Source organism: Oncorhynchus mykiss, chromosome 6 (genome assembly GCF_057628025.1).
Source record: "Oncorhynchus mykiss isolate SJ-2025 chromosome 6, ASM5762802v1, whole genome shotgun sequence".
NCBI classification, from domain to species: domain Eukaryota; kingdom Metazoa; phylum Chordata; class Actinopteri; order Salmoniformes; family Salmonidae; genus Oncorhynchus; species Oncorhynchus mykiss.
Genome location: NC_143027.1, coordinates 80,015,001 through 80,031,080, shown reverse-complemented (window position 1 = coordinate 80,031,080; position 16,080 = coordinate 80,015,001). Strand labels below are relative to the sequence as shown.

The following is a 16,080-nucleotide window of genomic DNA, read 5'->3' as shown; positions in this document are numbered from 1 at the left end:
TTTAGGGTGTCAAACTAAATTCCTGGAGAGACATGTGTCTGCTGGTTTGTTATTTCCTTTCATTTGTGTCCAATTAAGACCTAGACAACCAGCTGAGGGGAGTTCCTAACTAATCAATGAATTACCTTAATTGATCAATCAGTACAAGGGAGGTGCAAAATTCCGCAGACACCCGAACCTCGAGGACTGGAGTTTGACACATGCTTTAGGCTAATACTCCTTGTTACACAAAGATCCCTATCAAACATATAGGAGATTTACATGCAACAAATAGACAAGACAATATAAAAGACGGGAGTGTATGTAGTTTACCTAAAGAACATTTTAATGACATTATTAATCAGTCCAGATGGAGAAGAGAACAGTAATGTTATGAGAAAAGCCTCTACATGTTGCTAGTGCTGTACAGTCAGAAAGAGAGACATAGAAAGACCAGGGACACACTGAGAAAATAAAAGCTACTTCATTCAACCATTGTGTTTTGACATTAGTTACCAGGTGGTTGTTACAAGTATTATGGTATTTACATAGTGCAAAGGACACACTGGTTGTCATGGCTCCAAAACACACTGATGAGAGTTAGTTACTGAGAAACCTGCACACAGCCAGCGTACATTTCAGTACTAGACACACCGTCGTTATCATCTCTATCAGGGAAGGGCTCAATTCAACTCATTCATAAAATCCTCATAGAAAACATGGTCCGTTTTCAATTGACACGTTTTTTTTCTCAATTACATTTTTTGTCAGTTGAATTTCAATTCACTTCCTGAATTGAAAATGCCTTGACCCAACTCCTGACTGTCTATTTATTACACAACTCCCTCTCACCCCTCCTTCCTTCATATTGCATATGACCCAGCATGCCTCTCCTACACATGGCATCCTCCTCCATCTAATATTACATGACTTGATTTCTATCATTTACCATCAAATTACATCAACTTATTCAGATTTTTTATATCAAATTGCTTTAAGAAAAAGGTGATTGGGGTGTTTAATACACTGTAGTTCAAACATTTTAATTGTTCACATTTTATTTACATGGTTATAACTGGTGAGGTGGATAATTACTTCGTGGATAATTACTTCATGAATATTCAGAGACTCCTGTGGTGGCTCCTCCCTTTGACCCCTCTGTTACCAGTGAGTCACATGTCCTGGGTCAAGTTGGACTACCTGTCAGCTTCAAACCCAAATAGTCTCTGATAATAGCTAGTTACAGTACATTTACCTGCCCACCCCAACAAACACGCCCACGCTGCCACCGGTCAATGGACTGGGACCTAAACCAAATGAAACCAGAGGTTATAGTAAAACACAGAAGTCAGCTAGCAACAACAACAAACAATCCACTCAGAAAACAACCCCAAACAGATGAACACTTACAGGTTAAAGAGTCTCAGAAACAGCTATTCAGGTTATGTACATCAGACATTTGTTCTGGCTTCAGTTACTGTTAGTCTATGTCATGTGACATGTCATATCATTCATGTTTTCAAGGGACACGCCATTATTTTTTAACACGCCATTTTCACATTAGTAGACATTGGTTTGGTCCTGGAGATAATGACTATGAGGTTAAAAAGTGGTAATATGCCCCTTTAAAATCACACCCAGTGAAAATAATACATGATTACTGTGTTGGTTAACCGATGTCAGAAACACATTGTGTAGGTTTGCAAACTCCAGCAACTTTCCCGAAATTCCAAGGTTGGAGGATTACGTCTTTTCTGCTTATTCCCAACAGATTCTGTGAACCTTCCAACCGGGATTCCTGGAAAAGTGGGGAATTTTGTAACCCTAACAAGGTTTTAGATTGGTTTTGGGAGACAGAGAAACATGGGAAGGATGACAACAATGTAACATAAGTCTTGATGATGGGACAGAGACACACACTTCCAGCTATAAACTCTCAGCCCTGCAGGGGCTCAGCGACCTTCTGCTTGGACTGAACCACCAGACCTCCACTATGAATAACCCAGGGATGACAGGGGAGACTTCTCTTCTAGTTAGTCTGTAGACAGCAGTCTCAGGTCTATCATCTGGAGGGCTCTGTGTCATACAGACAGAGGGAGAGTTCCCTTCTAGTTAGTCTGTAGTCAGCAGTCTCACTGACAGGTCTATCATCTGGAGGGCTCTGCGTCATACAGACAGAGGGGAAGCCTCTCCTCACAGCCTCTTCCTATCCTGGGGAAACCTGGAGTGGTGGGAAGGGAACCAGGGCTTCCCTTAGTCAGACCAGACAAGCCCATTCCATGTCAGACCAGACCAGTCGATGCCAGACCGACCAGACCAGTTTAGCTGAGGCAGTTGTTCCAGGTCCACATCAGTGAGAGGAGGATGAGAGGAACAGAGGAGTCTATCCATCAGAGAGACCAGGAGAGATACTGTTGTCTGTAGTTTGGTCTGTGTGTGTGACTGCCTATCTGTGTGTGTGTGGACTGCCTGTGTGTGTGTGTGTGTGTGTATGGTCTGATTCCTGAGATAATGTCTGAAGTCCAAAGTTACAGACAGAGAGAAGAGGAGAGTTGCTGGTTCAACTGTGAGAAAGAGGGGGGGTGAAAGAGGTGAAAGAGTGCAGGTTAGGGGAACAGGTGTTGGGGGGGGGGTGAGGAAGACAAGTGATGGAGTGTACACAGATGGAGCGACAGAGTGTACACAGATGGAGCGACAGAGTGTACACAGATGGAGCGACAGAGTGTACACAGATGGAGCGACAGAGTGTACACAGATGGAGCGACAGAGTGTACACAGATGGAGCGACAGAGTGTACACAGATGGAGCGACAGAGTGTACACAGATGGAGCGACAGAGTGTACACAGATGGAGCGACAGAGTGTACACAGATGGAGCGACAGAGTGTACACAGATGGAGCGACAGAGTGTACACAGATGGAGCGACAGAGTGTACACAGATGGAGCGACAGAGTGTACACAGATGGAGCGACAGAGTGTACACAGATGGAGCGACAGAGTGTACACAGATGGAGCGACAGAGTGTACACAGATGGAGCGACAGAGTGTACACAGATGGAGCGACAGAGTGTACACAGATGGAGCGACAGAGTGTACACAGATGGAGCGACAGAGTGTACACAGATGGAGCGACAGAGTGTACACAGATGGAGCGACAGAGTGTACACAGATGGAGCGACAGAGTGTACACAGAGCGAATTTAGCGAGAAACAAAAAAGAGAAAGAGGGATGAATGAGGTCTAATCAGCCAGTGATATTATTGGCCTCCATCTTCTCCAGCCCAGTCTCTGTGACATCAGCAGAATCCAACTCCTCTTCCTCCTCACTCTGCACTCCCTCCTCCTCCTCCTCCTCTTCCTCTGTGCTGTCCTGGCTCTTCCCCAGCTGAAGGTTCTCCAGCGTCTTAGACACCCAGGACTCAATGCGGCTGATGACTGCAGGCACCTCCACAGAGATGGGCTCTGGTGTGTACTCTTCCTCCTCCTCCTCCTCTTCCTCTGCCTCCTCCAGCATACCGGGGACCAGGGTGGAGGTGGTGGAGGTGATGGAGGAGTTGAGGAGGTCCCTACAGCTCCCATCCAAACTGCCTGTCTCCGTGCTCTGCTGGGAGGCCAGCTCCAACCGGTCGTCTGCCCGACCCTCTTCTCTCTCCCCCGGGCCTGAGCCTGGAGCAGGGACGGCTGCTCTGAGCTGGAGGGTAGTGGAGTAAGGGCTGCGGTTGGTGGTGGTGGAGGGGGGCTGGTTGTCTCTCTGCAACCCAGAGGAAGCAGCAGGATGGCTGGGTTTAGCCTCCACAGGCTCCAGCCCATCTGACGATTCCACCATACTCCTCCAGTTGGTCTCTGAGGAGAGACATTTCAGATTATATTCACATGTAAAGAGAGAGACCTCTTTGACCTTAGAGATGGGTCAGAGTCAGGGTTAAAGGTCGGGATCAGGGTCATCTCTTACCGTACTCCTTATCGTTGACCTCAGAGATGGGTCAGAGTCAGGGTTAAAGGCCGGGATCAGGGTCATCTCTTACCGTACTCCTTCTCGTTGACCTCAGAGATGGGTCAGAGTCAGGGTTAAAGGCCGGGATCAGGGTCATCTCTTACCGTACTCCTTCTCGTTGACCTCAGAGATGGGTCAGAGTAAGGGTTAAAGGCCGGGATCAGGGTCATCTCTTACCGTACTCCTTCTCGTTGACCTCAGAGATGGGTCAGAGTCAGGGTTAAAGGTCGGGATCAGGGTCATCTCTTACCGTACACCTTCTCGTTGACCTCAGATATGGGTTCAGAGTCAGGGTTAAAGGTTGAGATCAGGGTCATCTCTTACCGTACTCCTTCTCGTTGACCTCAGAGATGGGTCAGAGTCAGGGTTAAATGTAGAGATCAGGGTCATCTCTTACCGTACTCCTTCTCGTTGACCTCAGATATGGGTTCAGAGTCAGGGTTAAAGGTTGAGATCAGGGTCATCTCTTACCGTACTCCTTCTCGTTGACCTCAGAGATGGGTCAGAGTCAGGGTTAAAGGTCAGGATCAGGGTCATCTCTTACCGTACTCCTTCCCGTTGACCTCAGAGATGGGTTCAGAGTCAGGGTTAAAGGTCGGGATCAGGGTCATCTCTTACCGTACTCCTTCTCGTTGACCTCAGAGATGGGTTCAGAGTCAGGGTTAAAGGTCGGGATCAGGGTCATCTCTTACCGTACTCCTTCTCGTTGACCTCAGAGATGGGTTCAGAGTCAGGGTTAAAGGTTGAGATCAGGGTCATCTCTTACCGTACTCCTTCTCGTTGACCTCAGAGATGGGTTCAGAGTCAGGGTTAAAGGTCGGGATCAGGGTCATCTCTTACCGTACTCCTTCTCGTTGACCTCAGAGATGGGTTCAGAGTCAGGGTTAATGGTCGGGATCAGGGTCATCTCTTACCGTACTCCTTCTCGTTGACCTCAGAGATGGGTTCAGAGTCAGGGTTAAAGGTCGGGATCAGGGTCATCTCTTACCGTACTCCTTCTCGTTGACCTCAGAGATGGGTCAGAGTCAGGGTTAAAGGTCGGGATCAGGGTCATCTCTTACCGTACTCCTTCTCGTTGACCTCAGAGATGGGTTCAGAGTCAGGGTTAAAGGTCGGGATCAGGGTCATCTCTTACCGTACTCCTTCTCGTTGACCTCAGAGATGGGTCAGAGTCAGGGTTAAATGTAGAGATCAGGGTCATCTCTTACCGTACTCCTTCTCGTTGACCTCAGAGATGGGTTCAGAGTCAGGGTTAAAGGTCGGGATCAGGGTCATCTCTTACCGTACTCCTTCTCGTTGACCTCAGAGATGGGTTCAGAGATGACGGAGCAGAAGGAGATGGCGGAGGCAGCGGAGGGGTTTCTGGAGTGGCCCATGTGGTGGGTGACCTTCTTGACGTTCTTCAGCGCCTCCTCAGCCTGCTCCTGCTCCAGCGCTGACACCATGTCCTTGTAGGACTTACGAGCATCCTCCGTCAGAGACACTAACCGGTTAAACAGACCCTAGAGGAGGAGAGGGAGGTGTGGCGGATGGGGAGAGGGGAGAGAGAAAGACATAACATCAAGACTTTACACACTTCCATTTGCTTTTTGTTACAATATTAACAGGCGTTATAAACACGCAGACAGGTTGTGTTCAACGTCTTACCTCTGCTCCAGAGAAGTTGAAGACGCCCACCACACTGACAGGCACCAGTTTGTTGACACAGCGTCCCAGAGCCTTCCTACCCAGAGCAAACACAAACGGGATCTCCTGTTCTCTGGCCATGGCTATGACGTTGTACAGAGCCTCATCTAGACCCCCTGGGACATAAAATAACAGTCATTACTACTGTAGAACTACCACTATAAACAGTCCTGCTCCCTGGGCATGGCTGTCTATCATGTTGTACAGAGCCTCATCTAGACGCCCTGCAATAGACAACACACAGTCACTAGTTATGTAGAAGATTTGATGCAGCCTGTGCTGAGCATATCAATATGCTGCTCTCTGGTGGACACTAAAGTGGCGATTGGGGATGATATTTGAAATATTCATAAACTTAATACGCATTTGGAACCCCACACCCCAAGATCAGGGTGATGTTCAGATAGGCACACTAGTTAAACGCTTAGCAACCGCAAAAACAAAACCCTGTGTTCTTATTGGACCTGGTTGAGTAGTACACTCCGTGGTTCACTGCTTTTCAAAAAACATAACCCAGGATTAATGACAAGAATGACCCCTGACCTTTGGCCTGGATCTTCTCACAGTTGGGTGAGATGAGGACACACTTGATCTTGTGGAGCTTCATGTGTTTGGTGACCTCTCTAAGGCCCATGACCAGTCTGCGTTTGGTCTTGGCTTTGCTGGGGTCCTTCTGATAAACCCTCTCCTGGAACCGGACCAGTTCCTGCAGCAGCATTGTCACACTCTCATCTATCTCCTTATTCAACACCTGGTTACAGTACCTGAAGAGAGAGAAACACACACTAATATTATAAACACACACACACAGGATAAAACACATTCACCTATCTCCTTATTCAACACCTGGAGACAGAGACACTAATATTAAAACATACACCAGACTGTTAAACAGCCGTCACTAACACAGAGAGGCTGCTGCCCACATACAGACTTGAAATCATTGGCCACTTTAATAAATGGATCACTAGTCACTTTAATAATGTTTACATATCTTACATACTCATCTCACATACTCATCTCATATGTAAACTCAGCAAAAAAAGAAACATCCCTTTTTCAGGACACTGTCTTTCAAAGATAATTTGTAAAAATCCAAATAATTTCACAGATCTTCATTGTAAAGGGTTTAAACACTGTTTCCCATGCTTGTTCAATGAACCATAAACAATTAATGAACATGGAGCTGTGGAACGGTCGTTAAGACACTGACAGCTTACAGACGGTAGACAATCAAGGTCACAGTTATGACAACTTAAGACACTAAAGAGGCCTTTCTACTGACTCTGAAAAACACCAAAAGAAAGATGCCCAGGGTCCCTGCTCATCTGCGTGAATGTGCCTTAGGCAAGCTGCAAGGAGGCATGAGGACTGAAGATGTGACCAGAGCAATAAATTGCAATGTCTGTACTGTGAGACACCTAAGACAGCGCTACAGGGAGACAGGACCGACAGCTGATCATCCTCGCAGTGGCAGAGCACGTGTAACAACAACTGCACAGGATCGGTACATCCGAACATCACATCTGTGGGACAGGTACAGGATGGCAACAACAACTGCCCGAGTTACACCAGGAACGCACAATTCCTCCATCACTGCTCAGACTGTCCACAATAGGCTGAGAGAGGCTGGACTGAGGGCTTGTAGGCCTGTTGTAAGGCAGGTCCTCACCAGACATCACCTGCAACAACGTCGCCTAGACAGGAATGTCAGTGTTCTGCCATGGCCAGCAAAGAGCCCGGATCTCAATCCCATTGAGCAAGTCTGGGACCTGTTGGATCGGAGGGTGAGGGCTAGGGCCATTCCCCCCAGAAATGTCTGGGTACTTACAGGTGCCTTGGTTGAAGAGTGGGGTAACATCTCACAGCAAGAACAGGCAAATCTGGTGCAGTCCATGAGGAGGAGATGCAGCTGGTGGCCACACCAGATACGATACTGACTGTTACTTTTGATTTTGACCCCCCCCCCCCCCTCCCCACCCCTTTGTTAGGGAAACATTATTCAATTTCTGTTAGTCACATGTCTTTGGAACTTGTTCAGTTTATGTCTCAGTTGTTGAATCTTGTTATGTTCATACAGATATTTACACATGCTAAGTTTACTGAAAACAAAAGCAGTTGACAGTGAGAGGACGTTTATTTTTTTGCTGAGTTTATATACTGTATTTTAAACCATCTACAGCATCTTGCCTATTCTGCTCGGTCATCCCTCATCCAAATATTTATATGTATATATTCTTATTCCATTCCTTTACTTAGATATGTGTGTCTTAGGTAGTCGTTGTGGAATTGTTAGATATCACTGCACTGTCGGAACTAGAAGAACAAGCATTTCTCTAGACTTGCATTAACATCTGCTAACCATCTCCTTATTCAACACCAGGTACAGTACTTGGAGACAGTGAGAGAGAGGGACTAGGGTTAGGTAACACTTGGAGACAGTGAGAGAGAGGGACTAGGGTTAGGTAACACTTGGAGACAGTGATAGAGAGGGACTAGGGTTAGGTAACACTTGGAGACAGTGATAGAGAGAGAGACTAGGGTTAGGTAACACTTGGAGACAGTGATAGAGAGGGACTAGGGTTAAGTAACACTTGGAGACAGTGATAGAGAGGGATTAGGGTTAGGTAACACTTGGAGACAGTGATAGAGAGAGGGACTAGGGTTAGGTAACACTTGGAGACAGTGATAGAGAGAGAGACTAGGGTTAGGTAACACTTGGAGACAGTGATAGAGAGAGGGACTAGGGTTAGGTAACACTTGGAGACAGTGAGAGAGAGGGACTAGGGTTAGGTAACACTTGGAGACAGTGAGAGAGAGAGGGACTAGGGTTAGGTAACACTTGGAGACAGTGAGAGAGAGGGACTAGGGTTAGGTAACACTTGGAGACAGTGATAGAGAGAGAGACTAGGGTTAGGTAACACTTGGAGACAGTGAGAGAGAGAGGGACTAGGGTTAGGTAACACTTGGAGACAGTGAGAGAGAGGGACTAGGGTTAGGTAACACTTGGAGACAGTGATAGAGAGGGACTAGGGTTAGGTAACACTTGGAGACAGTGAGAGAGAGGGACTAGGGTTAGGTAACACTTGGAGACAGTGAGAGAGAGGGACTAGGGTTAGGTAACACTTGGAGACAGTGATAGAGAGGGACTAGGGTTAGGTAACACTTGGAGACAGTGATAGAGAGATAGACTAGGGTTAGGTAACACTTGGAGACAGTGAGAGAGAGGGACTAGGGTTAGGTAACACTTGGAGACAGTGATAGAGAGAGGGACTAGGGTTAGGTAACACTTGGAGACAGTGATAGAGAGAGGGACTAGGGTTAGGTAACACTTGGAGACAGTGAGAGAGAGGGACTAGGGTTAGGTAACACTTGGAGACAGTGAGAGAGAGGGACTAGGGTTAGGTAACACTTGGAGACAGTGAGAGAGAGGGACTAGGGTTAGGTAACACTTGGAGACAGTGAGAGAGAGGGACTAGGGTTAAGTAACACTTGGAGACAGTGATAGAGAGAGGGACTAGGGTTAGGTAACACTTAGAGACAGTGATAGAGAGAGAGACTAGGGTTAGGTAACACTTGGAGACAGTGAGAGAGAGGGACTAGGGTTAAGTAACACTTGGAGACAGTGATAGAGACACTAGGGTTAGGTAACACTTGGAGACAGTGATAGAGAGAGGGACTAGGGTTAGGTAACACTTGGAGACAGTGATAGAGAGAGGGACTAGGGTTAGGTAACACTTGGAGACAGTGAGAGAGAGAGGGACTAGGGTTAAGTAACACTTGGAGACAGTGATAGAGAGAGAGACTAGGGTTAGGTAACACTTGGAGACAGTGATAGAGAGGGACTAGGGTTAAGTAACACTTGGAGACAGTGATAGAGAGAGAGACTAGGGTTAGGTAACACTTGGAGACAGTGATAGAGAGGGACTAGGGTTAGGTAACACTTGGAGACAGTGATAGAGAGGGACTAGGGTTAGGTAACACTTGGAGACAGTGATAGAGAGAGAGACTAGGGTTAGGTAACACTTGGAGACAGTGAGAGAGAGGGACTAGGGTTATGTAACACTTGGAGACAGTGATAGAGAGAGAGACTAGGGTTAGGTAACACTTGGAGACAGTGAGAGAGGGACTAGGGTTAAGTAACACTTGGAGACAGTGATAGAGAGAGACTAGGGTTAGGTAACACTTGGAGACAGTGAGAGAGAGGGACTAGGGTTAAGTAACACTTGGAGACAGTGATAGAGAGAAAGACTAGGGTTAGGTAACACTTGGAGACAGTGATAGAGAGAGAGACTAGGGTTGGATTTAATCATATAATCGGCCCAACCCTAAGAGGAACACACACAATCAGGTTAACACACACACACACGCACAACAATATTAGAAAACACTCACATGCATACAGACCAATATTATAAACACACACACACACCATTGTGTAGTTCAGTAGTTTCCAACTCCAGTCCCCCCAACAGCACAGTTTTGTTGTAGCTCCAGACAAACACCTGATTCAACTAATCATCATCCCCTCAATGAGTTGAATCAGGTGAGTTTGTCCGGGGCTACAACAACGTGTACTGTTGGGGGGACTGGAGGAGGGAAACACTGGTGTAGATATGGTATGATATGGTGTGAGGAAGAGAGGAGAGGCATAGAGAGGTCGTAGGATGTCTGACACAGTGCTTAAGGGCTGAGACAAAGGGCCTACAACCCAAGACATTAAGAAACAAAGCAGTGCCTGTCTGTGTGTACGTACAAGTCCTAATTGTATAGCCCTGCTCTAAACACCCATTGGGCGGATAGATATTTATGTTACTAAATGCTTCTGTGTTGCTAACCCACCAAATGAGTTTGTGACATTTGAACCACTAGGATTCTCAGTACCAAGCAATTCCTCTCTGTGTGAGTGAGTGAGTGAGTGAGTGAGAGAGTGAGAGAGTGAGTGAGTGAGACTCACTCTCTGAAGCGGCGGCTGTGTATCTTGGTAATGGCGTTAGAGGCCATGGGGCTGCCGATGCCAGAGGAGCCAGGGGAACCTTGGGAAACAGGCGTGATGCTGTACGGAGAGTTCTGACTGGCCGGGGACAGGGACGCGTCATCACTGGGCACGCTCAGACCGTTCTCTACAGAAAACAGACGGAGCAGAATATCACAGGGGGGTATATTAGACAACACCACATCACACCACAGATCAGTAGGATAATTAGGTTTGCAAGAATTCACTTTAAGACCAAGGGAATGGTCTAAAATGAGCAAACTCTGCCAATGTCCCATGTGAGGTCATCAGTGAAGTGTAGCTCCTCCTCTCTCTTACCCCTGACCCTGTACCTACCCTCCTGAGAGGCAGGTTCCCGTGTGAGGTCGTCAGTGAAGTGTAGCTCCTCTTCTCCCTGTTCTTCCTGGCTGGCAGCAATCTGATCCACACCCCCCTTCCCCCTCTTTCCCTCACGCTCCTTCAGAATGATCTACACAGAGAGAACAGAGACTGGGTTAGATCAACACACCCCTTCCCCCTCCTTCAGAATGATCTACACAGAGAGAACAGACTGGGTTAGATCAACACACCCCTTCCCCCTCCTTCAGAATGATCTACACAGAGAGAACAGAGACTGGGTTAGACCAACACACCCCTTCCCCCTCCTTCAGAATGATCTACACAGAGAGAACAGAGACTGGGTTAGACCAACACACCCCTTCCCCCTCCTTCAGAATGATCTACACAGAGAGAACAGACTGGGTTAGACCAACACACCCCTTCAACCTCCTTCAGAATGATCTACACAGAGAGAACAGACTGGGTTAGATCAACACACCCCTTCAACCTCCTTCAGAATGATCTACACAGAGAGAACAGAGACTGGGTTAGACCAACCCCTTCCCCCTCAGACACACATTGAGATCTATCCTCTCACCTTCTTCAGGGCGGTGGGTCGTTTGACTTTAGGGATCTCTCTTTCCTTCCCTCGCTTTAGGCGTGGAGCGCTGGAGTCCAGCATGTTGAGGGGGGCAGAGTGGGCCTGCTGGGCCTTCAACATTGATACTATACCTGACCCTGCTCCCGACCCGGCACCTGGCCCTGAACCATGGAACGGGGCTGCTGTACCCACTGGAGAGAGAGGGCAGTCAGAGAGAGAGAGAGAGAGAGAGAGAGAGAGAGGGCAGTCACAGAGAGAGAGAGAGAGAGAGAGAGAGAGGGCAGTCAGAGAGAGAGGGCAGTCAGAGAGAGAGAGGGCAGTCAGAGAGAGAGAGGGCAGTCAGAGAGAGAGAGGGCAGTCAGAGAGAGAGAGGGCAGTCAGAGAGAGAGAGGGCAGTCAGAGAGAGAGAGGGCAGTCAGAGAGAGAGAGGGCAGTCAGAGAGAGAGAGGGCAGTCAGAGAGAGAGAGGGCAGTCAGAGAGAGAGAGGGCAGTCAGAGAGAGAGAGGGCAGTCAGAGAGAGAGAGGGCAGTCAGAGAGAGAGAGGGCAGTCAGAGAGAGAGAGGGCAGTCAGAGAGAGAGGGCAGTCAGAGAGAGAGGGCAGTCAGAGAGAGAGAGAGCAGTCAGAGAGAGAGAGAGAGCAGTCAGAGAGAGAGAGAGAGCAGTCAGAGAGAGAGAGAGAGAGAGAGCAGTCAGAGAGAGAGAGAGAGAGAGAGCAGTCAGAGAGAGAGAGAGAGAGAGAGCAGTCAGAGAGAGAGAGAGAGAGAGAGAGCAGTCAGAGAGAGAGAGAGAGAGAGCAGTCAGAGAGAGAGAGGGAGAGAGAGCAGTCAGAGAGAGAGAGCGAGAGCAGTCAGAGAGAGAGCAGTCAGAGAGAGAGCAGTCAGAGAGAGAGCAGTCAGAGAGAGAGCGAGAGCAGTCAGAGAGAGAGAGAGAGAGCAGTCAGAGAGAGAGAGGGAGAGAGCAGTCAGAGAGAGAGAGGGAGAGAGAGCAGTCAGAGAGAGAGAGGGAGAGAGAGCAGTCAGAGAGAGAGAGGGAGAGAGAGCAGTCAGAGAGAGAGAGAAGTCAGAGAGAGAGAGAGAGAGCAGTCAGAGAGAGAGAGAGAGAGCAGTCAGAGAGAGAGAGAGAGAGCAGTCAGAGAGAGAGAGAGAAAGGGTGAGTGACGGTGCAGTGTATGTGTGCGCTGTGTGTGTGTGCGGTGCGGTGTGTGTGTGTGCGGGTGCGTGGGGTGCGGTGTGTGTGTGTGGGGTGCAGTGTGTGTGTGTGGGGTGCAGTGTGTGTGTGTGGGGAGCAGTGTGTGTGTGTGGGGAGCAGTGTGTGTGTGTGGGGAGCAGTGTGTGTGTGTGGGGAGCAGTGTGTGTGTGTGGGGTGCGGTGTGTGTGTGCGTGTGTGTGTGGGTGCGGTGTGTGTGGGTGTGGTGTGGTGTGTGTGTGGGTGCGGTGTGTGGGTGCGGTGTGTGTGTGTGCGGGTGGGGTGCAGTGTGTGTGTGTGGGGTGCAGTGTGTGTGTGTGTGTGCGGTGTGTGTGTGTGCGGTGTGTGTGGGGTGCAGTGTGGTGTGTGTGTGGTGTGTGTGGTGTGTGGGTGCGGTGTGTGTGTGTGCGGGTGCGGTGTGTGTGGGGTGCAGTGTGTGTGTGTGTGTGTGTGTGGGTGCGGTGTGTGGGTGGGGTGCGGTGTGTGCGGTGCGGTGCGTGTGGGGTGCAGTGTGGTGTGTGTGTGTGTGGGTGCGTGTGTGTCTGTGTGTGGGTGCGGTGTGTGGGTGCGGTGCGTGCGGTGCGGTGCGGTGTGTGTGTCTGTCTGTGTGTGGTGTGTGTGTGGGTGCGGTGTGTGGTGCGTGTGTGGTGTGTGGTGCGTGTGTGTGTGTGGGTGAGTGTGTGTGTGTGGTGCGGTGTGTGTGTGTGGTGCGGTGCGTGTGTGTGCGGTGTGTGTGTGTGTGTGTGGGTGCGGTGTGTGTGTGTGGTGCGGTGTGTGTGTGTGTGGGGCGTGTGTGGGTGCCGTGTGTGTGGGTGCCGCGCGTGTGTGGGTGCCGTGTGTGTGTGAGGTGTGTGTGTGTGTGTGGGGTGCAGTGTGTGTGTGTGTGGGGTGCAGTGTGTGTGTGTGGGGTGCGGTGTGTGTGTGTGTTGGTGCGGTGTGTGTGTGTGTGGGTGCGGTGTGTGTGTGTGTGTGTGGGTGCGGTGTGTGTGTGTGTGTGGGTGCGGTGTGTGTGTGGGTGCGGTGTGTGTGTGGGTGCGGTGTGTGTGTGGGTGCGGTGTGTGTGTGGGTGCGGTGTGTGTGTGGGTGCGGTGTGTGGTGTGTGTGTGGTGTGTGTGTGGGTGCGGTGTGTGTGGGTGCGGTGTGTGGGTGTGGTGTGTGTGTGTGTGCGGTGTGTGTGGGGTGAAGTGTGTGTGGGGTGCGGTGTGTGTGTGTGTGGGGTGAAGTGTGTGTGGGTGTGGTGTGTGTGTGTGTGCGGTGTGTGTGGGGTGAAGTGTGTGTGTGTGCGGTGTGTGTGTGTGTGCGGTGTGTGTGTGTGTGCGGTGTGTGTGTGGGTGCGGTGTGTGTGTGGGTGCGGTGTGTGTGTGGGTGCGGTGTGTGTGTGGGTGCGGTGTGTGTGTGGGTGCGGTGTGTGTGTGTGGGTGTGCGGTGCAGTGTGTGTGGGGTGAAGTGTGTGTGTGTGTGGTGTATGTGTGCAGTGTGTACCTGTGAAGGACAGTGGTTTAGTATTGGTTATTTGTCTAGCCTTCATGGCCTGCTGCTGTTTCTCCAGAGCAGCCAGCATGTCTCCCAGGTCCAACTGGACTGGAGTGTGGTGTGGTGTGTGTGTGTGTGGTGTATGTGTGCAGTGTGTACCTGTGAAGGACAGTGGTTTAGTATTGGTTATTTGTCTAGCCTTCATGGCCTGCTGCTGTTTCTCCAGAGCAGCCAGCATGTCTCCCAGGTCCAACTGGACTGGAGTGTGGTGTGGTGTGTGTGTGTGGGGTGTATGTGTGCAGTGTGTACCTGTGAAGGACAGTGGTTTAGTATTGGTTATTTGTCTAGCCTTCATGGCCTGCTGCTGTTTCTCCAGAGCAGCCAGCATGTCTCCCAGGTCCAACTGGACTGGAGTCTTACTCTTCTTCCCTGCTGCTTTGGTCAGTGCCTCCTACAGGGAACAGCAACACTGGCTCAGCACACTCATAGTAGTACAATACAACTAGCAACCGTTTTTACATTATAGTCCTGCGCTATGTCTAGCTGACAGTGCATGCTGGTATCTGTAGTTTCCTAGCTAGCTAAGATATTGTATGTTGGTACCTGTAGTTTCCTAGAAAGCTAACAGAGTGCATGCTGGTACCTGTAGTTTCCTCTGCTCCATGCTGATCTCAGAGTACTCCTGCGCTGTAGCCAGGGCAGCGGCCAGGGCCTTCTTCCTCTGACTCTTGGCCCTCTTGGGGACGGAGGTGGTGATGGGGATGGGGGTCTGGACGATGTTGATGGGAGAGTTCTCTGGAAGGTTCTCCAGCTGGAGAGAGGAGGGGGGTTTACTACTGGGATAGACTGTTTTGTGGTCAACCTTGAATCACTTTGGTGCAAACCCCCCCCCTCCCCCAAAAAAAGAACAAGTGAAATTCTCAAGGAAGGAAGGAAGGGAGGGAGGGAGGGAGGGAGGGAGGGAGGGAGGGAGGGAGGGAGGGAGGGAGGGAGGGAGGGAGGAAGGATTAGCCGGTCTCTCACCAGGTTCTTGGTTAGTTTGGTCTGGTGTTGGTTCTGGGAAGGGTTAGGGTCTGGTTTGATGTTCCTCTGTGCCCCTCCTGAGACCAGCTCTGGAAACTCATCCTCATCCTGAAACAGACTTTAGAATTGACCAAACACCTAACTTGTACAGCTCTAACATACCATTCATTACACACTGACTGAGGACTAGTTCACACAATACCTCCTTCACAATACCTTCTCTACATCTACAGCCTCACTAACTCCTAATACACACCGACTGAGGACTAGTTCACACAATACCTCCTTCACAATACCTTCTCTACATCTACAGCCTCACTAACTCCTAATACACACTGACTGAGGACTAGTTCACACAATACCTCCTTCACAATACCTTCTCTACATCTACAGCCTCACTAACTCCTAATACACACTGACTGAGGACTAGTTCACACAATACCTCCTTCACAATACCTTCTCTACATCTACAGCCTCACTAACTCCTAATACACACCGACTGAGGACTAGTTCACACAATACCTCCTTCACAATACCTTCTCTACATCTACAGCCTCACTAACTCCTAATACACACTGACTGAGGACTAGTTCACACAATACCTCCTTCACAATACCTTCTCTACATCTACAGCCTCACTAACTCCTAATACACACTGACTGAGGACTAGTTCACACAATACCTCCTTCACAATACCTTCTCTACATCTACAGCCTCACTAACTCCTAATACACACTGACTGAGGACTAGTTCACACAATACCTCCTTCACAATACCTTCTCTACATCTACAGCCTCACTAACTCCTAATACACACTGACTGAGGA

General features: G+C 49.4%; 1 protein-coding gene across 21 annotated transcripts in view; it reads right to left on the bottom strand.

The window, feature by feature from the left end:
* Positions 1-307: 307 nt before the first annotated feature.
* The window catches only part of LOC110506794 (selenocysteine insertion sequence-binding protein 2-like), a 38,423-nt gene continuing 22,650 nt past the window's right edge, over positions 308-16,080 (bottom strand). For all 21 annotated transcript variants that reach the window (XM_090238993.1, XM_090238992.1, XM_090239006.1 and 18 more), the window contains 10 exons: positions 15,255-15,362; positions 14,875-15,042; positions 14,241-14,682; positions 11,571-11,764; positions 10,991-11,123; positions 10,616-10,781; positions 6,202-6,422; positions 5,620-5,774; positions 5,255-5,474; positions 308-3,821 (listed from right to left, as the gene is read on the bottom strand). In XM_090238993.1, the coding sequence (XP_090095119.1) occupies positions 3,223-3,821; positions 5,255-5,474; positions 5,620-5,774; positions 6,202-6,422; positions 10,616-10,781; positions 10,991-11,123; positions 11,571-11,764; positions 14,241-14,682; positions 14,875-15,042; positions 15,255-15,362 (2,406 nt within the window). In that variant the 3' untranslated portion in view covers positions 308-3,222. The remainder of the gene's footprint in view (positions 3,822-5,254; positions 5,475-5,619; positions 5,775-6,201; positions 6,423-10,615; positions 10,782-10,990; positions 11,124-11,570; positions 11,765-14,240; positions 14,683-14,874; positions 15,043-15,254; positions 15,363-16,080) is intronic.